Below are 21,395 nucleotides of genomic sequence, written 5' to 3'. Positions count from 1 at the left end.
GCAATTTCTGGGTCAGGGACAAAGGTAGGCCCACTTAGAGTTACAGAAGACTAGTCTGGAAGTGACCATTGCATGGATTGCTGTGGCCAACTGTTCTGAGGACAGGTAGGGCGCTAGTAGTCGTGCTTAGTGTAGATGGAAAAACGCCATCTAGGCTACCTTCGTGATCTGGGCCTCTTTAATTTTGCTGCAACAGAATAACCTGACCACCCCTCTGGAAACATTCCTTGGGCCTCCTCATGAGAATGACCTGAACTGTGGACCCTGAGAAGTACCTTTAGAAAAAAAACAAAAAAATGTTTACTATTATTATGAATTTACATGGGTTTCCAAGTGTGCAATCGCTCTAAAAATGCCACCTCTTGAACTTCTTGTTCCACTTCGGTTCACAAGTACTGGAAAACCTGAGTCCATGCCAGATTCTCATATTTGTGCTGTCCTTCCTCTCACAGATGTCGTTTGCAAGCTTTTCTGCAAGGCTGTCCTGGAATCTCCATTTCAACCTGACAGTCCCAATTCTGTTGACATATTAGTATGAAGGTCACAGGTAAAATAACATACAAAGCCCGTTACAAACCCTCTTATTAGAGGCCCTTGGAAACAGAGTGCTCAGTCAGTACCATAAATCTTGCTAATTTCCTGTTCTGCCTGATCAGCTGTCCCATGGAGCATGACAACGACCATACTTTTACACTGACTGACATGACAACAACCTTTTCCTATTTTCTGCCTAAGGAATTTTTATGATTTTAAAACAGACCTATACTTGACCTGCCTGGAATTACAGCATTATTGTTCTCACAGAGCTCTCTCAGCCTCATCTACTTCACTGGGGGGGGGGGGCTCTTGCAGGGAGAGGAAGGGAAAGTGAGGGTAAGCCGCTTTGAGACTCCTTCGAATGGGGAAAAGTGGGGTGTAAAAACCAACTTTTCTCAATACATCCAGCAATACCCAGGCATTCAAGAGCCCTATATGGTTTCTCACCTAATCAACTGCGTCTACATAATATAAGAACCAAAGCACAGCCTTCTGTAGTTCAAAAGCAACAACAACAACAAACAATTGGCCTTTAAAGAAAAGGAAGTGGGCTTTCTGTATCGTGTTAGTATTTTCAGCTGGTGCAGTATTAGACCCCCTCTAGGTACCAGAGCATCCAATTATCACTGAACCAGTGTCCAGCAGCTTATCCATATCACTTTAATGATGATATGCATAAGATTGTAGAACTCCAGCTCTTGCAGCAGACTTCATGTTCTACAGTAATGATTAAATTACATTTTAAACAACCATCGTTTAAAGAGGGGAATGTGTAAATAGGCGTCTGATAGATCTATAGAGGCCAGGAAGCTGTCCTTATGGCTGTCCAGAGGAACTGATTGGCCACTGGTCTGATCCAGCAGGACTCTTCTTATATTCTTATGTCAGTAGTGGTAGAAAAGACCAAGAGTCCAGCAGCTCATATCCTGCCACAAACGTCAATGTTTAAGATACTACTGGACTCTAGCACTATATATGTAGAGATCAACTATTTGGATGAAATTGGTTTGCTGGAGAATGGATTGGTTCAATAACTTTGGGAAGGCTTTTTTCAAGCTTATGATTTCTATGGAGTTGAAAAACACCAGAGGTAACTAAGCAAGGAATTTAATTTACTTCACGGGACAAAGATGTTACCCTGCTAAAATTTAGATGAGTTGACCAAAGCCAATAGAACTCAGCTAAAACTGCTTATTTTGATCACATTAATCCCGCCAATACAAGCTGTGCATCCTGCCCAGCTGGCTTGATGGCTTCGGTTCATTAAGAAAGATTAGAAAGCAAAAGTGCACTTTCTATGTAAAAACATGAGTTAACCAAATGCTAAAAAAAAAAAACAGAGTCCCACAGATTGGGGGGGAGGGGAAGCAAACAACATAATAAATATTAAATCACAAAGCAAATGGCACAATTCATTTACAATTCTACTTTGTCTTAAACCCTACTATAACAACAAAATCAGAGTCCAGTAGCACCTTTAAGACCAACAAAGAGTGCTTGCACTCGAAAGCTCAGACCTTGAATAAATCTTTGTTAGTCTTAAAGGTGCTACTGGACTCTGATTTTTTTGTGCTACTTCAGACCAATACGGCGACCCATTTGAACCTACTATATAACAACTATGAACACATACACAAAATTATGGTTTGTGCATTGTGATCCACTTTTCTGATTGTATAAACATAACCCCCCCCCCAATTGGTTTAAACAGTAATATTTGCATATTATTTTCTCTTACTGTTACTAGCTTTTCATCACTTAAAGCTTCCTATAAAGCTTGTAGTGATATGAATAAATCATTGTTGGTCTTAAAGGTGCTACTGGACTCTATTTTTGTTAAACTCACAAATGACATCATTCTGCCGCCCCCCTGGCCCTCCATGTCTCCCTTCTTCCTCCAAAACCTCTATGGCATTTCAACCATTTTGCCTATATATGTAAATTGATGCAACACCCAAATTTGTGATGATTCTTTTTTTAATTAAAATTTGGGTTTAAAAATCAGTTTCTGGTGTAAGAACTTTCCCTTATAATGATGATAAGGGTAGCCATTCAGTCGTGTCTGACTCTTGGCGATCCTATGGCACAGCTGTCATCACATCTTCCCATCTTGCACTGCTTCTTTTAGTTATATGATGCTCTGACCATTGTGTTCTTTGTCAGCCTGGTTTCCTTTTACTACTGACCAATCCTGGCATAATTGCTTTTCTCCAGTGAGTTGGATCGCATGATATGGCCAGCTTGCAAAGGTAGCCTAGTTTAAAAGAAAACCTGAATTTAAACATTTAATCTGAAAACTGATCCTCTTAGAAACTTATGAAAGCTGCTTTTCTCTGTAAAGAAAGAACCAGCCAGAACAGTAGTTCATGCCCTTATATTGCAGCTCAATTCAGACCAACTATTGGCGTATCAACCTATGGACCTCCCTCCACTCATCTCACCCTCTCCCAAACTAGTAACAAAATACCATTTCCTTGGGTTGGGCAAACCAGCAGATCCTGTATAAGTCAAATGAAGCATTAAACTGAACTGTATGATTGGGTTTTAATGGTATTTTAATTAATAATTATTATGATTTTATAGTGATTTCATATGTTCAATACTGTACGTGAACCGCTCCAAGCCTGCCCTGCAGGAAGGAGTCGTATACAAAACTAACAAAGAAATAATTCCTCGTGTCATTCACTGATCCCTTGAGGGACCTTTTAACTTCTATTTGTGTCTCAGAACCACCTGATCCCAGCAACTGACACAACATGCTTATATGGCTCTACCTACCTACATTTTACCTTCCATCACCTGGAGAATGCTGATGATATTCCGATTACCTACTATCAGAACTCTAGGTAGGTCACCATGAGTTCAACAGAAGAAAGATGGAATTTCAGCATAAATAGCAATAGAACAAAGTATGAGCCCAAGGGTATCTTTAAGACCAACAAAGGTTAATTTGGAGGGGATAAGCTTTCGTGTGCCTGCACACTCCAGCATGCATCCAAAAACTTTATGCCCAAAATTAAAATTTGTTGGCCTTAAAGATGCCACTGAACTCAAACTTCATTGCGTTGCTTCAGACCATCATGGCTGCCCACCTGAGTGTAACTAACCAAAAACACACTCAACCACTCCAATATTTATTCAGATTTCACAGAAATCTTACCATTACAAAATTAATTCCAAATAAAAGTTTTCTTTACAAAGGCCCACTGCAATCGAGAGGAACTTACAAGTTTGTTCACAGCAATTTATAGGTATTTCAGAAATTAAGAAATCATCAAAGACATTTATGTTCACTGCTCTAGTCTTTATATAAGGGGATGCCCCTTTTGAAGCTTGATTCTGTCTGCTCCAGCTTCAAAAGGGGCATTGTAGAACTGTATAAGGTGACAAATAAGCAACCAAAATGCTCAAGAAGCTGAAACTATCTTTCCAGCGAAGATAGGATGATGAACCAGAGCTCTGATCCAATATGGCTACATTTAAGTTCTTTACAGAGCTATAGGAAGAAGAGGAAGAGGAAGAAAAGGAGGAGTTGGTTCTTAGGCTTTTCTCTACCAGGAGAGTGCCCAGGAGAGTGAAGAAGAAGAAGAAGAAGAAGAAGAAGAAGAAGAAGAAGAAGAAGAAGAAGAAGAAGAAGAAGAAGAGTTGGTTCTTAGATGCCGCTTTTCTCAACCCAAAGGAGTCTCAAAGTGGCTTACAATCGCCTTCCCTTTCCTCTCCCCACAACTGACACCCTGTAAGGTGGGTGAGGTGCCCTGATATCACTGTTCAGTTAGAACACTTTTATCAGTGCTGTGGTGAGCCCAAGGTCACCCAACTGGTTGCATGTGGGGGAGCGCAGAATCTAACCTGGTTCGCCAAATTAGAAGTCTACACTCCCAACCACTACACCAAGATGGCTCCCTTGCAGGTTTCTTGAACATAGTAAACTGAATCAGCTGGTTACGTTGTACCTAGATTACACTAGTGTGACAATGATGACATTGATAGAACAGCAATCCGTTCTTTCAACAAAATTTTAAACCTATGACCAACCAAAACGTCACCAAAACAAGGTTTGCAAATGACAGAATTTTCCAAGGGAATTAAGGGAGAAAAGTTTTATAGCAAGCTTAGAAATCCACAGTTTATCTTTCTTAAAGGAAGTAAGAGATGGTGCAGATTTAATTGGATTGCGTGACACTGGGTGCAGAATGCAAATCGCCTGGTACAAGAAGCAAGCTTCAACGTTGCTGATTATAGTAACCAAGCAGGAGCTGCAAACTCCACAGTACAAATTACCATCAGGTCACACAGAAAGAGATAACAGATTTTTTCAGTTTTCTAAACAAGAGGCAGATTAAAGGGGAAAGCATCCTGTTAGATAAATATACATCCCACCAATTTACATGGGGGAATCTGTCAAGGATGAGAGAAACAATGCCGCTCGCACAGGGGAGGTCAAGATGAAAATGATAATAATAAAGTCAACACTGAAATACAGCAGTGTGCGCGTGTGTGTCTTGGCAGCATAAAATCAAATTATGCTGGACGTATGTGGCAAACAGTACAAGGGGGTGAACTCAGCATTAGTTCTGGACGTTATCATTATCCAGCCAAATGTTTCTTTATTTTATTACCCATGCCTAGGTCTGCAACTATTTAACAGCCTTTACTATCAAATCTGGCAAGATCCAATTTCATTCACCTAAAGTTAAGCAGATTAGCGGCCCAATCATATTTACCAGAAAAAGGCTAGTCAAGATTCAACTGCAAATAAGATCTCCTCATGGCTCCAGTTTGGTGTAGTGGTTAGGTGTAGTAGCCAGTTTGGTGTCGTGGTTAGGAGTGCGGACTTCTAATCTGGCATGCCAGGTTCGATTCTGCGCTCCCCCACATGCAACCAGCTGGGTGACCTTGGGCTCGCCACGGCACTGATAAAGCTGTTCTGACCGAGCAGTGATATCTGGGCTCTCTCAGGCTCCCCTCCCTCATAGGATGTCTGTTGTGGGGAGAGGAATAGGAAGGCGACTGTAAGCCGCTTTGAGCCTCCTTCGGGTAGGGAAAAGCGGCATATAAGAACCAACTCTTCTTCTTCTTTTCTCACATGATCACTAAGCTTGGACTATTCTAGAAAGGATCACTTTTCAGGTTTCTTTAGGCCACACCTTTACATTATTAGTCTATTTTCACAAAAATATATGTTTGGGAAGGTGCCCAGTGTCCATTGGACAATGCACCCTCTTGCATAGGACAGTTCAACAATAATAAGCAAGCTAGAACGGGTTCACATACCTTATACGACTAGCCAAAGCCAGCAGAATTCTTCTTCCGCATGCTCTCTCATATCAGATGCACAAGAGTGTACTTGCAAAAGGTTATTAGAAGAAGAAGAAGAGTTGGTTCTTATATGCCGCTTTTCCCTTCCCGAAGGAGGCTCAAAGCGGCTTCCAGTCGCCTTCCCTTTCCTCTCCCCACAACAGACACCCTGTGGGGTGGGTGAGGCTGAGAGAGCCCTGATATCACTGCCCGGTCAGAACAGTTTTATCAGTGCTGTGGCAAGCCCAAGGTCACCCAGCTGGCTGCATGTGGGGGAATGTAGAATCGAACCTGGCATGCCAGATTAGAAGTCCGCACTCCTAACCACTATACCAAACTGGCTCTCTTTACTAGGAATGGGCACGAACCACTTCAGAACCTTAAATCCTTCATGAATTTGGCTGGTTTGTGTATCTCAGAACCCAAACCTTTTGTCCAGTTGGATTCAGGCCATTAAAACCAAATGCTTCCCTCCCCCCTTCCAAACAGAGGGAAGTGAAATGGAGGTTTTAAATGGTCCAACCATCTCAAGGATTGATTTAGCTCCCTCCCACTTCCAAGTTGGCAGTCAACGCTCCATTGTGCTTCCCCCCCTTCCAAATGGAAGGAAGCAAAATGGAAGTTTTAAATGGCTGGCAGACATCTGAGCTTCACAATGTGCTCTGCTGCAAGGCTGAAATGGCTGCAAGCAATTACAGGGATTGATCTTGCTCCCTCTTGCGTCCTGCCAGCCATTTCAGTGCTTCATTTTGCCTCCCAAATGCAGGGGAAAGCTAAACAGACTGGCCTGAACCCAGCTGGTTCATTTTGGGGCTTCTGGGTCATTTCGGTTTGGGGAGTCAGTTCAGGAACACCTCGAACCCCAAACCCTGAAGCAAACCAGAATGTTCTGGTTCACGCCCATCCCTAGTTATTACTACCCAAACAAAAGAGAACAGCTGCTTTCTTTGATAGCCTCAACAAGTTTCCAGAAACCAAAACAAATCGTCACACACCCATACCTGCATGCATTCCGGATAATGAATCACCTGTTTTTAAAAATAGCGAACATCTGTAATTTTGGCATAAACCCCACAGATGTAAATCCAACACACAGCTATGGAAGGGACAAGGATGGGTCTTTGACCCACTAGGCAAGACTCCCCCTCCCCCTTTCAGGAAGAAAAGATGGGAATTTCACGTTGCAAGAAAACACCCCTGAGGAAATTCGTCAAGCAAGGAGAAACATGGCCCTGTTTCTCACAAAGAGCTCAGGGCTAAAAGGCAGCCATCTGTCTAGACCCGGCTACTACATTCCTCCCACACTTTTCCTCAAGTATGTCTTGCCCAACAGATTTTTTGATGCACATAAAACGCAAACAGAAGCGAGCATTCTAATATGCAATTCCCTGATCCCCAACATATTTTCTTAATTCCCCTTGATTTAATGAACTTGTTTCCAATTAGGCGTGATGCAGTCTATACCCTCAGACTTGGCAAGTAAACCCATGACACATGTCCCAGGTGTTTGTGTGCACTCTCTCTCTCCTTCCCATATAATTATTATTAATTACAGCTACCTTCTCAGGTAGACTGTGCTTTCTTCAAACACAGGTATGTATCTTCATGGATATAAGATGTTGGCAGGTGTAGGGACTGGTAATATTTCTGGAGACAGATACAAGGGCAGAAAGGGTTAATCCACTGCTGTCTAGAGTAGTGGCTCTAGTAAGGTTCACAATCTACACATCCACACTAGCAATCTTCAGGCAGCCTTGCTTTAGGTGCTCCCAACATCTGAGGGCATGTTGAGCAAGGGCCTTCTTGGTTGTGGCTCCAAAATTGTTAAACCCTCTCCCCAGGGAGACTTCTTTGTCTCCATCTATCACTAGCAGGTGAAGACTCCTGTTTGTTTGTTTGTTTGTTTGCTTCATCCACTGGCCCTCCTCCCTGGTTGTATTGTGCTTCTACATCTTTATGTTTCTAATTCAATTGTTCAATATTTTACTTATATGTTCTAAAAGCTCTTTGAGTATTTTAAATGTTTGATGTTTTGATGTTCACCACTTCGGGGACCCTATTGTGGAAGACCAGAGGGGAAATTAATGGCAGAACTCCTGCAGCCTTAAAGCTTATAGAACAAAGAGGAGGTTGTACATCCAAAAAGATTTCTGGTCTCTCTGACATACAATATGTAGACTCAACTGTTTTCTCAACTTAGAGAAGACACAGCTTTCTATTGCAAGGCAAAGGGAGAATAATACATTGACTAGGGAAATGAGATATTTCGTCTCAGTGGAGGAGCCTTCCCAGAGAATGGAACCACCAGACGTACCAGGACTCTCTTCAGGAAACAAACTGCAAGAACCAAAAAGTTAAGGGCAGGAGTCCCCAAAGTTTGTGAGCCTGTAGGCCACAATTTTTCAGGGAGGTCTCCGCTGCCACCGTGGCAGCAGCCTCAGCAACCCAAAGGGGAAGGGGTTGAGGACCACTGGCGGCAGCGACCCAAAGGCGGTTGTAGGGTTATGCTTGCGCTGGTGATCATGGAAGGCCAAGGTGACCAGCAGCACAGAGGGGAGGGGCGCCAACCCCTCCCCTCTGCAGTGCTGGCCACGTCGGCCTTCCATGATCACCAGCGTGCACGTAACTCTTTGGGTTGCTGCCACTGCCGCCAACGGTCCTCAACCCCTTCCCCTTTGGGTCGCCGAGGCTGCTGGCATACAACCCGCAGAGGTAAGTCCAACACACAGCTATGGAAGGGACAAGGATGGGTCTTTGACCCATTAGGCAAAATGTTAAGGGCAGGGGTCCCCAAAGTTTGTGAGCTTGTAGCCCACCCTTTTTCAGGGAGGTCGCCACCACCGCAGCGGGAGGGTTGAGAACCGCTGCTGTAGGCATCTTTGGAATTTTGTTGTGGCATGGTGGGCACAGTGAGAAAGTAGCTGCCACAGGAAAAAAAATCTCAAAAAATCTCTGCAAAGCTAATCGAATCTCCAATAGCCAATAAGAAGGATTCGGGGGGGGGGGGGGCTACTGGTCCACACCCACTTCCTAAGGGGAAGAAAGGAAGGATGCTGGCAGGGACTACTGTGCTCTTCTCCACCGTAACCTATGTATAACTTTAGTCAAACAACCACCATTTGGCCCTTAATTTTCAATCAGCACGTCAGGGCCTAAGAACGGAAAAAATGGCATATGAATCTCAAAGGAACTCTATTTCAGCATTGAATTGCCTAAAACTTTCTATAGTCAAAATGCCAAAATCCAGCCATTATTCCCCGCATCTTAAAACAATTCCCTAGCTCTGAATTGTATTTTTAATTGAGTTAACACGACTATTATAACTCTGCAGACGCCCTAGTCAGGCTTGTTGAGGTCGTGGCTTCTAAAATGGCATGCCTGAGGCCAACTGGAGTCTGACTGACCCATGCTTTCCCCACAAGACGTGAGCTGTCCAGCAACAGATAAGGAAATAACTTTTAAGCCGCACAACGTGCCCACGGATTGAGTCACTGAACGACTGTGAAATGAGCCCACATTAGAAAGTGATAATAGAAACAGAACAATATATTTATCCTCTGATCATGAGAATGTTTCTCTGCCTCCCTGAATGCAACTAAGTGACAGATGAAGATTTCAATTTAATCTCACAAACTACAATTTCATTTTCAAGGCTTCCCTAAAAAGTTGTTTCTATAATCTGTGAAAGAAAACAAGCTATGGGATCAACCGTTCTTGGGCATGCTGAACATTTCTAATCCAGGAAATTTTAACAGGCATGATATTTATTTACTTTATTTTTGCCCTGGCCTTTCTCCCCAAAGCCAGTTACGCAATTCTCTCTTCCATTTTATCCTCACAGCAATCCTGTGGGGTAGGTTAGGCTGACAGTACAAGACTGACTCAAGGTCAGATTCATGGCACAAGTGGGGCTTCGAACTTGTTTCTCCCAAATCCTAGTACGACCCTTTAACCACTACACTTTGCTATAAAGTAGGGGAGGCCAAACTGTGACTCTCCAGATGTCCATGGACTACAATTATCATGAGCTCTTGCTATAAAGCAGGGGTAGTCAAGCTGCGGCCCTCCAGATGTCCATGGACTACAATTCCCAGGAGCCCCTGCCAGCAAATGCTGGCAGGGGCCGCAGTTTGACTACCCCTGCTATAAAGCATGGCATTTTTAGAGTAAGAGTGCAACACAGTTTTAATTAATGTACTTAAGTAATAAACACCCGTGTTACATAAATTGACAGCATTCAGTGAATTTTGTCTTAGAAACTCCAAATTACCATTGGCTTCCTAAAGAAACATTTTCCACATAACCTCAGACAAGAAACGCTGATCTGTGATCCAAACGAGGGAAGGGAGACTTACAGCTTTTCCACATTAGCCTGACACCCCATTAAACCATAGGTGCTCATCAGAATAATGATTAGAGACTGAGCTGTGCATGCCGGGGTGGGGGGGAGGAAGTAATGCAGGAATCTGGTTATTCAGCCTGCAGGAGAACTATCAGCAGACGGGTGGGAAATGGGGTGCACAGGCACATTAAAACTAACATCTGCCTTACACTCAACAATTCACAGAGCCCACTACTGGCGTAGCCCTGGCTGGCCATATATGCTAGGGGTGTCACACAATTGTATTTCCAAGAACTGCTGTACCCTGACATGCCAGGAACAGAATCTAGAAGGCACAGAAAGTCTACACGACGGCAGGTATGGTCACTTCTTAAGGGACAGCTCTTTAATTTCACTTATGATGTGTCAAACCACACAGAGACATAGACATCCACTGTCTCCAGTCACACAGACAACAATTCTCCGTGTTGGCAAGGAACACCACAGGTAGGGTTCAATGCACAGACAGAGCCTGAACATCTGAGGATAATCACCAAAGCGGAAGTCATCCAGTTCCAATTTGCATCATTTATTTAAATAACTTTTTTTGCCCTTTACCTCTTGCACAATTTTGCCTAAAAATTCATGTTGATATGCATAAGCTCCACCCCTATAATCCAGAATGTAGACACCAGTAATGCTTTGAAACACACCAAAATCCATCAAATGGCTAGAAAGATCTGCACTTGCACCTGAGGACTGCTCAACCTGAATTTCAAGTCCGAGCCTATCAGTGTGCCTGTTACCTATTCCCATTTACTACAACAGCCTTTTTAAAAATGTTCTTCTCCTGCATCAAACCCAAAATTTTCCTGATTCACCAAGGCGCCTCACACTTAGCCACTGAAATTAAGAGTTCCAGGTAGCAGACTCTTCCTTTGAATTAAATTTATGACACCAGTCGATTTAAAAACCATAACGAAAATACAAAAACCCAACTCAGTGCGCCCGATGAGTTCTTCTTTAACAAAACGGGCAAGACAACAGAGCCTACTTTGAAATAATGCCTCATTCATTTATTCCCCCTGCATTTAAGGGTGTAAAAGGCTTCCGGACATCAGGTGGAAACCAGCTTGGCTGGTCGCCTCCCCATCAGGATGACACCACCGGAACACGGGGCTTTGTTTCCCATTTCACGCCACCCCTCCCCTCTGTCAAAAGCACCAACTTCATTCATGGGGAGAGACGGAGCAGATGTTTCCCAGCCAGGAAAATGCATGCTAGAGTAAGTTTGCTGTACCTTTAGCCCAGCATATGGGGAAAGGGCTACAGCCGCTGTTCTCCATATAGATGACACCTGCTTCTTCCGGGGCCCGTCGCCCTGCCAATTCCAAGAACAACATACACAACACCGTACAGAGATCGCACCAGGCTCCGGCAATACAATGTCCCGCTTCAAGTCTCCAGTAATATCTGCTCCGGCAGGGGAGGGCCACTCCGGACGACAGCCGCTCCAATGCAGCCAAGCCACAAGCCGGAAGATGAAAACTACGAACCTTCCTTTGCATTCAAGTCACTTTCATTCAGGTCTGGCCGCAAAGGTGTGACCCCCCTCCCCAAAACAGCCAAATCCAACCCCCATTCCTTTGTGCCCCCCCAACCCCGACGGCATGAAGAATGCTGTTCAGTTTCAGAGTCTTCTCGTGCCTCGATCATGGAAAGTGCACACCATCCTTTCCCCCTGGACGAGCCACGGGCGAGAAGACAACCAGCCAGCAGTGTGACTGAGCCCGTCTGTGTTCCTAGATGCAATTCAGGAGAGGCGGAGGGAGGCAGGCAGGCAGGCAGGCAAGCAGGGAGGAGGGAGGCAGGGAGGGAAGGCGATTAGCAGCCACCTTATTAATATGCTAATCTCACCCTTCTGTTCAATGCAGCCAGCAGACTCCTGTTTACAAAACTGACAGCAGATTCGAAAACGGACTAAGCTGCAAATCAAGGCTGACCCAGGTCATAACTGTAGATCCGCTGTTGCAACCATTTCAGCTCTAAATCCAAGCCTCTGGCACCGCTGCTACCTTCCTCTGACATCTGAATTGCAACAACTCCTCTGATGAAATCAAAACAATTCGAGGGGAGGGCTGCAGGAAACAGCCAGGGACTTCATCAACAGTCGGGTCTCATTCAAAGGCAAACCAACTAGAAACTTTGCATTTTCGAGGTATAATATTCCAGGGTTTTGAAATAGCACTAGCTGAATCTGTCAGGAAGAGCTGCAGGGAAACCTGCACCTTAAACTTAGGTGGGCGCAAAGATTCAAAACAATAAGTAAACGAGCTTATGCATAAAACGTATAAACTGGATAGAGCGAAAACCATATCAATGCAAATGTACTCTTTTCAGGGTCGACATTGTTTAAAACCTCTAGAATTTAGTATGCAGCAAAGGTCACTACATTTGTTTTATCTGTGCATATTACAGTCCAAACACAAAAGGTTAACTGAAGACAGATTTTGTGTCATTCAGCACATGCACACAAATGCACAGAATGCTAATGATAAGTCAGCTGCTTATCCATACAGTGCAGCATGCAGCACAGAATATGGTGCACAGTGTAGCTCTCTGACTTCCACAAACACAAGTTTAAAAAATTTAAAAACCTGTTTCAAAAGCGTCTGTATTTGAATTACTTTGCCTTTAGATGCTAACATGCATTCTCCCACCTGCCCTTTGTTACAAGCACTTAGGCTTGTTCCCAGTTTGAAAATGCTTTCTAGTTAACTGTGGAGCAGCTGGTATTGCACAACAGGTTCTGTTTGATTAATTATTCACTTGCTACTGAAAAACAATATATGTTTTGCCTCAGTTCTTGAAACAATGCAAGTGGCACAGAGGTTGGCATTCAATTACAGCAAAGCATGGCCAATTCCTGCACTAAACATACCCAGCAAATTTCTGCTATTGCACAGTGATTAAATATTGGGCCAACATGAAGTAGGTTCAAATCCCCGTTCTCATGGGTACGTACAACTTGGGGTAACCCAAGCCATACTCAGAAGATGAAGAAGAGTTGATTCTTATATGCCGCTTTTCTCTACCCGAAGGAGGCTCAAAGCGGCTTACAGTCGCCTTCCCTTTCCTCTCCCCACAACAGACACCCTGTGGGGTGGGTGAGGCTGAGAGAACGCTGATATCACTGCCCGGTCAGAACAGTTTTATCAGTGCCGTGACGAGCCCAAGGTCACCCAGCTGGCTGCATGTGGGGGAGCGCAGAATTGAACCTGGCATGCCAGATTAGAAGTCCGCACTCCTAACCACTACACCAAACCGGCTCTCACTGATATACCCCGTTCTACACAATCTTCCCCAGGATCTATTTAGTCCAAGCATTCATAAATATAATTTGTTCAGCAATTGGGAAATTTGTTATTGCCACCTAATTGTATTCCCAATAACAGTAATTTCGACATCCCATTCTGAATGTATTTTTCCCCTCCAATCATATACTTCAGCTCAAGAATACTTCAGCTGGGACATAAAATTAACTCACAAATGTGTGTACTGAATACAAATCAAAATAAACATATTAAATGTACTTAGATACATTTTTCAAAGTAATTCAAAAAATTTTCCAGTTAAATTTTTTTTCTGATACAGAAAGGTGAACCAAAAGAACAGAATCTTGAGCCATGATGGTGCTACATGGTAAAGGGAAGAAAATGGCAAACAGAATGTCTGTCCCACCTGGAAACACGTTTAATTGGGAAGTTCCCTTCCCAATATACAGTGAGAGCACAGACATTAAGAGTTATGCTTAGAGTCTGCTAAGAACCATGTGCATAGATTCAAATGGGTAGCCGTGTTGGTCTGAAGTAGCACAATAAAATCAGAGTCCAGCAGCACCTTTAAGACCAACAAAGATTTATTCAAGGCGGGAGCTTTCATGTTCGTAGTCTGACGAAGAGTGCTTGCACTCGAAAGCTCACGCCTTGAATAAATCTTTGTTGGTCTTAAAGATGCTACTGGACTCTGATTTTATTGAACCATGTGCATAGTATGCCATGGGGGTGGGGGGGAGCAGTCAAGTCCAAGAAGAATGAGAGCTCAGAAAAGAAAAAGAAAGCAGAAGGTTATTTGGGCAAGAGCAGGCAGAATCTTTGGCATTCGGCTGCAATACTGTAATACCAATGGAAAAGAGGATTTCGTTAAAACATGAACACTGAAAACGGCTTGCTAAGTTTCACTTTAAGGTAATAAGGTCAAAACATCTTGCTCACTGGTTCACAGAAAAGATATGGTAAAAATGGAGAAAGGCAGGCTAAAAATACCCGTAATGAGTAAAACAAGACAAAACATGCTTCCTTTAACGTCTTGCGCAACACACAAATATAGCACAGATGGTCTTTTTAGGGTGGAATCTTTCTTTCCTTTCCACAGAGCAATGATAAATGCCTCTAACCTTCAGGAATTATAGATTCAGGTGTTGGTCTGAAGTAGCAGAACGAAATTTGAGTCCAGTGGGACCTTTAAGACCAACAGCGTTTTATTCTAGGTGTGAGCTTTCATTTGCATGCACAATCTGAAGAATCATAGAATCATAGAGTTGGAAGGGGCCATACAGGCCATCTAGTCCAACCCCCTGCTCAACGCAGGATTAGCCCTGAGCATCCTAAAGAAGTGTGTATGCACGTGAAAGCTCACACACTGAATAGAATTTTGTTGGTCTTAAAGGTGCCCCTGGGCTCAAGCTTTGTTCTCTTAGGAAATTACGTTCTTCATATCTGTGAGGATTTCTTTCTCTCACCTCTTCCAGTGCTCCACCAACCACTGTGGCACCCTACAACTCTCTCTTCTTCCTTTCTATGTTTAGAGAATCAGAGTTGGAAGGGACCTCCAGAGTTGGAAGGGACCTCTAGTCCAACCCCTTGCACAATGTAGGAAACTCACAAATTCCTGCCCACCCACAGTGACCCCAATTCCATGTCCAGATGATGCCCCCCCCAACACTCATTAGATCTTTCTTCTTTGCTTCTCCCTGACAAGGAGGTTCTTCAAGTTTCGTAGACAACACACCTGTGCTTCTCATAAGTCCTCCCTCTCCAATTAGACAACTTTTCTTCCCTGAGCCATCCACTGGCCACCCTGCTTGAAGGGGTTCTAGCCAGTTTGGTGTAGTGGTTAGGAGTGCGGACTTCTAATCTGGCATGCCAGGTTCGATTCTGCGCTCCCCCACATGCAACCAGCTGGGTGACCTTGGGCTCGTCATGGCACTGATAAAAACTGTTCGGACCGAGCAGGAATATCAGGGCTCTCTCAGCCTCACCTACCTCACAGGGTGTCTGTTGTGGGGAGAGGAATGGGAAGGCGACTGTAAGCCGCTTTGAGCCTCCTTCGGGTACGGAAAAGCGGCATATAAGAACCAACTCTTCTTCTTCACTTCAGCCAGATGTTCACTTGGGAGCCCTAGAAAATCCACTATTCTCCAAGCTTAAACATCCTTCCATCTGCACCAACATGGACCCATCCTACAGGGCTGTCCAAAGGATTACCAAGATAATGGACGAGACAGGACTGACGAGCTTGAAATGTAATAGATAAATATCAAGCATTCAATTAAAATGGAAGGACTGCTCCTTATTACAAAAGACGTTTGATGACAACCCTAACATCTTATCTGATATCTCATTCATTTTTTATACATCCCCGTGACGGACAGATTCCGTTTCCCCAAGAGTGTAAGCCATGAGAGGCGACAGAATGTTGGGGGAAGCTTGACCGTGGACAGTTTCGGGCAGGGAGGTGAGGCAGAGTCTGTGAGTGAAAGCGCTTTAGTGAAAGCGCTTTCAGTGAGTGAAAGCACTTTAGAAGCTGACTGCAAGAAAAATATTTTGTAACCGAGGAGATTGAAGGAAATATGAGACTTAGGGATCAAACTTTAAAGCATTGAGAAATGTTTTGTTTGCCCACACTCCAACTTTGCTTAAAGTTTTGAATAATAGTTAACTCCTTTTTGTGCATCCCTGCTGACTGAATGGTCTGGGATTAGGGAACTAAACTATATTTAGTTCCCTAATCCATATATATATATATATATATATATATATATATATATATATATATATATATATATATATATATATATATATATATATATATTATATATATATATATATATTTATATATATATATATATTTATATATATATATATATATATATATATATATATATATATATATATATATATTTATATTTATATTTATATTTATATTTATATTTATATTTATATTTATATTTATATTTATATATTTATAAATAAATAAATAAATAAATAAATAAATAAATAAATAAATAAAGTGAGAAAAGAGGGGTTTTATGTTGTTAAGGCAGCAAAATAAATTTGGTTTCCACAAGCAAGTAACTATTTAACCAAAAAGCACATCCCCACTACCCATGTGGTGCTCTATACAGTGCTGTGAGAAAGTGATTTGAACTATCACAAACCCAATTTGCTTCCAGGCAGAATTCAAAGAGCTGGTTATTCCCTTTAAAGTCCTTTGCGAGTTGGAACTTGGGTGTTTCAAGAACCACTTGCTCCCCTCCAAGCCTGTCCGTCACCTGAGATCTATGAAGTCCCCACTCAGTCCATCCCCATCTTCAGAGACAAGGCTGATAGCCGTCGGACACAAGAAAACCGAAAAGGATCTCACCAGGTATGAGTGAGCGTTATAAAGGATTCTGAGGGAGAACAAATCAAACTGCAAGATGATGCATGGCATCGGGAAGTGGATATTAAAATACCAGTTGGGAGTATTTCCAAGCATTAGGACACGTTCTCTGCAATCTAGAAACACTGCTAATGGCAGTGAAGCTACTTTAATGCAACACAGTCTCATATTATCAGGGAATTGCCAGAAATAAACTCTCCTCATTCCTTGTTAGTGGTATTTTTAAAACTATTTTAATTAAAGCCCCCCAAAGTCATAACTGGATACAACTTATACCCTGGAACTAATGGCATCTTAAACAGGAAAATCAAGGCAAAGGCTATTCCGAATATTCCTTTCTACACGATGCCAAAATACTGTCAAAAGATTAAGGCTTTTGGAGGGAATTCATGACATTGAGAGAAGGTAAAGGGAGTACTGAAATGTCATTTTGCTTCTCTTTAAATTAAACTGAGGGGTCACTTAAATAGAATCACAATATAGTGTTCAAGAGGAGCTCATTGTCAATTCTACACACACGGTGCTGGAGCTTGGCTCGTGATCCACAAACAGAAAAAAGCAACAGTTTTTGTCGTTTCTCCCATACTGTGGCAAATCTCTTGTCTCACCCTAATGATGTTTCAGTGGGAGACCTTGCCCCCCAACAAGCAACATTGGGGGGGGGGGTATTAGGGGCTGCAGTGGGAAAGGGGAAGCAGAGAAGTCAAACCTCAACAACAGAAATCCCTTCTTTCAGAGGAAATTATTATTGGATCCAAGCCAGGAACTGGCCCTTGTCCAAAGAAGAGATACTGGATAGGCAGAGGTAAGAACTGCACAGCTCTACTTTCTATTGGTGCACTAGTCCTGTTGAGGAGTTAACAGCTTGCAAGAGGTCTGTTTCAATTTCAGGTCTTCATTAATGAGACTGGAGTCCAGGAGCACCTGAGAGATTAACAAGACTTTTGGTTTTGAGAGTCCCGGGGGGGGGGGAGTAGCAGTATACATGTCCAATTAATTAATTAATTAATTATCCCATGGCACCTGATGAAGGGAGCTTTGACTCTCGAAAGCTTACACTGAAAATCGTGTTGATCTCTCAGGGGCTCCTTGCATATGAAACTAGTTCTACAGCAGACCAAAACAGCTACCCTCTAAAACCAGTTTTATAATGGAACTAGCAAGAAAGCCCATTGCATCCAGGAATACAATGGGCTCTAGGACCCAGGGGACAATGACGGGTGCAGATCTCTCTCTCTCTCTCTCTCAGCAGGAGCCATAGGAGATAAAGAAGGCTTGTTCATAGCAGGGAATTAAGGCTGGTTTGCAGTTTGCGGCTTGTTTGCAGTTTGTCTCTATCTGTCTGTCCGTCTGTCTCTCTCTCCCTTGCAGCAGGAGCCAGAGCAGGTAATCAGGCGTCATTTGTGGTTTGGCAGGACTCTCTGTGTCTGTGTCTCTCTCAGGCATCTGAGAGCAAAGTGGCTAGCGTCCAGGGAAGGGGGGCGGGAGCTGTAGGGGCAGGGCCAATCAGGCCCTATTCCAATTCGGACACGCCCCAGGCTGTTTCACAAATATAAGAAGAACAACAATGGATAAGGATTGTTCTGAAGCCCTGCCCTTCATCTTTTCTACACTACTAACGGTTACCTAACTGAATCAACAAAAACAGATCAACCATGTTTCTGTGTATCACCCTATGCAAGTTAAATATCCCCAGACAGCGTCACACATTAACTTATTAAACATGTAATCCTTATTTTCAAGAACAAACTCAGGTTCTCAGTTTGGAAATCTGAGTATTCAATGGATACATGACAAAAATCCTTAAAAAGTAAAGGAAAATTGCTATTATCTCAACATCTCTCTCGCTTGTTCAACACCTGGATATTTCATGAAGCCATTCTGGCTTCTGGCCCCTTGTCAGCAGCATTCAGGCCCTGAGGTGAAGTCTGTCTATCAAGCAGAATCCGTAGCAGATGGTACAACAATCATCTACCATTTTCTCAACTGCAGCAACAAAGCCTCAAGAGCAAAAATCCAGGACTTGCGAAACCAAGCCAACTAAAACTTTTTGTATCGTGAAACAGTGAAACAGTGGGATGACTACGAGAAATTACACTGATGTAAAACTAAGGAATTAGCTTCCTTTAAATATGCTACACTCAGTCTTCTTCAGGGCCGGGAAGAGAAATGAAACATTTTTTACGGGAGTGGTTTTTTTTAAAAGTGTAATTAAAGGCTTGACTCACTAGAAACGTCTGATAGCAAAAGTGACTCTGATCAGCAGAGAGTGTCTTTCTCATTTTGCTCATAGAATCATCTTAACACCGCCCGCGGCGCCGCGGACGCCACAGACTAAATCATGCGATAAGGCCTTGGGGGGAGGAGTTAGGGCGGGCTCTGTCCGGGATGAGGAAGGGTGCCGATTGGCCCCTTCCTCCGGACTGACAATGGAAGGGCCCACGCCAGCCGATTGGGCTCTCCGATTGCCGCCCCGCCGCCAAGGGAGCAATTGCGGGCCGTGCGCAGTGCGGCTCGCAGTTGCTCCCTTGCCGGCGGCCTGACACGTCGAGAGGCGCAAAGCGCCTCCAACGCGTCAGGCCGCCGCCACGCCGGCAATTGCGGCCTGCTGACTCAGGGGCCGCACGCGGCCCCGCTAGCACTCGCTGTATTCCAGCTACAGCGGGCTTGATTACTAGTAGAATCATAAAGTTGTAAGGGGCCATATAGGCCATCTAGTCCAACCCCCTGCTCAAGGCAAGATCAGCCCTAAGCATCCTAGAAAAGTGTGTATCCAACCTTTGCTTGAAGACTGCCAGTGAGGGGGGAGCTCACTACCTCCTTAGGCAGCCTATTCCACTGATGAACTACTCTGACTGTGAAAATTTTTTCATATCTAGCCTATATCGTTGTACTTGTAGTTTAAACTCATTACTGTGCGTCCTTTCCTCTGCAGCCAACGTAAACAGCATCCTACCCTCCTACTGTAACCCAAAACAACCCCTGAAATACTTGTCAAGACATGAGAACACATGAAGATGCCCTATACAGAATTAGGCCACTAGTTCATGAAGGACAGAAATGTCAACTCTGGACTGATATCAGCTCTCCCAAGATTGTACTGATTGAGACTGAAATTCAGTTATTGGTTTGTAGGAGCTGTTTTGCCGATTATTATTTAAAGACCTGGATGTACTTATTTGTAAGCTGTCTCGGTCCCTCAGGAGAGGGAAGAAAAGGTTTAAAAACAGTCAGAAGAACCTGCAAGAAATCATCCGTGACTCTATTGAATTCATTTAATCCAGTTAAATAACTGTTTTCACAGTCCAAATTATTATTAAGCATAAAAAATTACGTACTGGCAACATGCAGAAGAGCATAAATGTAATACGTCCCTTTAGCTGCTGAACTATACCATCAACAAACATTTCCCATTCATTACATGCCCCCCTTACCTATAAACAATCAGGTGCAACAGAAAATATTTGAATTCTAATAAAAACGCATCACAAAATCAATTGCAACCGCTGAGGAATAAAATGAAACGTTTAAAACTAGCAGTTACATTTTTCAAATGAAGCGGCTAAGTCTACAATGGGTAGCCTATGCAAAATTATTACCACACCTCCATGCACACACAAAAAAACGCCACCAAACATACTGGCATCAGATTCTGAGAAAAACATAAATGGCCTATGGGACAGGCACACACACTGAGTAAATGAAAGGTCTACATAAAGAGGATGTTCTCTGCATAGGCAGGGAATCTTATAATTGTAAGGCTGTAATCAAAGAACGCAGCATGGAAGATGGCTTCTAATGAAAAATCTAGTGCTAGAGCAACAACGCCAAGATGATTAACTATATTAGGAAAAATAAAAAGTTGAGCCTATCAACATGGGGGTGCAATGATTATAGCTAATCACTGTCTGCTTTCCTACCTCCCCCAAAAACCCCTCCCCTTTCGCCCTGATCTGAATGGCCGAGGCTAGCCCGTCAGATCTTGGAAGCTAAGCACATTCAGCCCATGTTGGTACTTAGATAAAAAGGCAAAGGTATCCCCTGTGCAAGCACCAGGTCATGCCTGACCCTTGGGGTGACGCCCTCTAGCGTTTTCATGGCAGACTCAATACGGGGTGGTTTGCCAGTGCCTTCCCCAGTCATTACCGTTTACCCCCCAGCAGCAAGCTGGGTACTCATTTTACCGACCTCGGAAGGATGGAAGGCTGAGTCGACCTTGAGCTGGCTGCTGGGATTGAACTCCCAGCCTCATGGGCAGAGCTTTCAGACTGCATATCTGCTGCCTTACCACTCTGCGCCACAAGAGGCTCTGGTACTTAGATGGGAGAGCGCTAAAGTAGTCTAGGACAGCTATACGGAGCCAGGCAATGGCAGACCCCCTCTGAACATCTCTTGCCTTGAAAAAAACAATAGGATCGCCATACATCAGGCACAATTGTTTATTAGTGCATCTTAAATTTTGGTCTAAATGACTATAAATAAAGATTGATTGATACAGCCCTCCAATCAAGTCCTT

General features: G+C 43.4%; 1 protein-coding gene across 15 annotated transcripts in view; it reads right to left on the bottom strand.

Annotated features, from left to right (window-relative positions):
• The window catches only part of PTK2 (protein tyrosine kinase 2), a 248,292-nt gene that overhangs the window by 160,802 nt on the left and 66,095 nt on the right, over window positions 1-21,395 (bottom strand). For 3 of the 15 annotated variants that reach the window (XM_077351394.1, XM_077351396.1, XM_077351395.1), the window contains exon 1: window positions 11,457-11,758. The exons of 9 other annotated variants lie outside the window; for them this stretch is intronic. In XM_077351394.1, the coding sequence (XP_077207509.1) occupies window positions 11,457-11,724 (268 nt within the window). In that variant the 5' untranslated portion in view covers window positions 11,725-11,758. Of the gene's footprint in view, window positions 1-11,456; window positions 11,767-12,073; window positions 12,096-21,395 lie in introns of those variants that run through there. 3 more of the 15 variants (XM_077351406.1, XM_077351410.1, XM_077351397.1) reach the window with 3 other exon arrangements.

This window comes from Paroedura picta, chromosome 9 (genome assembly GCF_049243985.1).
Source record: "Paroedura picta isolate Pp20150507F chromosome 9, Ppicta_v3.0, whole genome shotgun sequence".
Classification (NCBI taxonomy): Eukaryota; Metazoa; Chordata; class Lepidosauria; order Squamata; family Gekkonidae; genus Paroedura; species Paroedura picta.
Note: the sequence above shows the minus strand (reverse complement) of the source record. Positions and strands in the feature narration are given on the sequence as shown.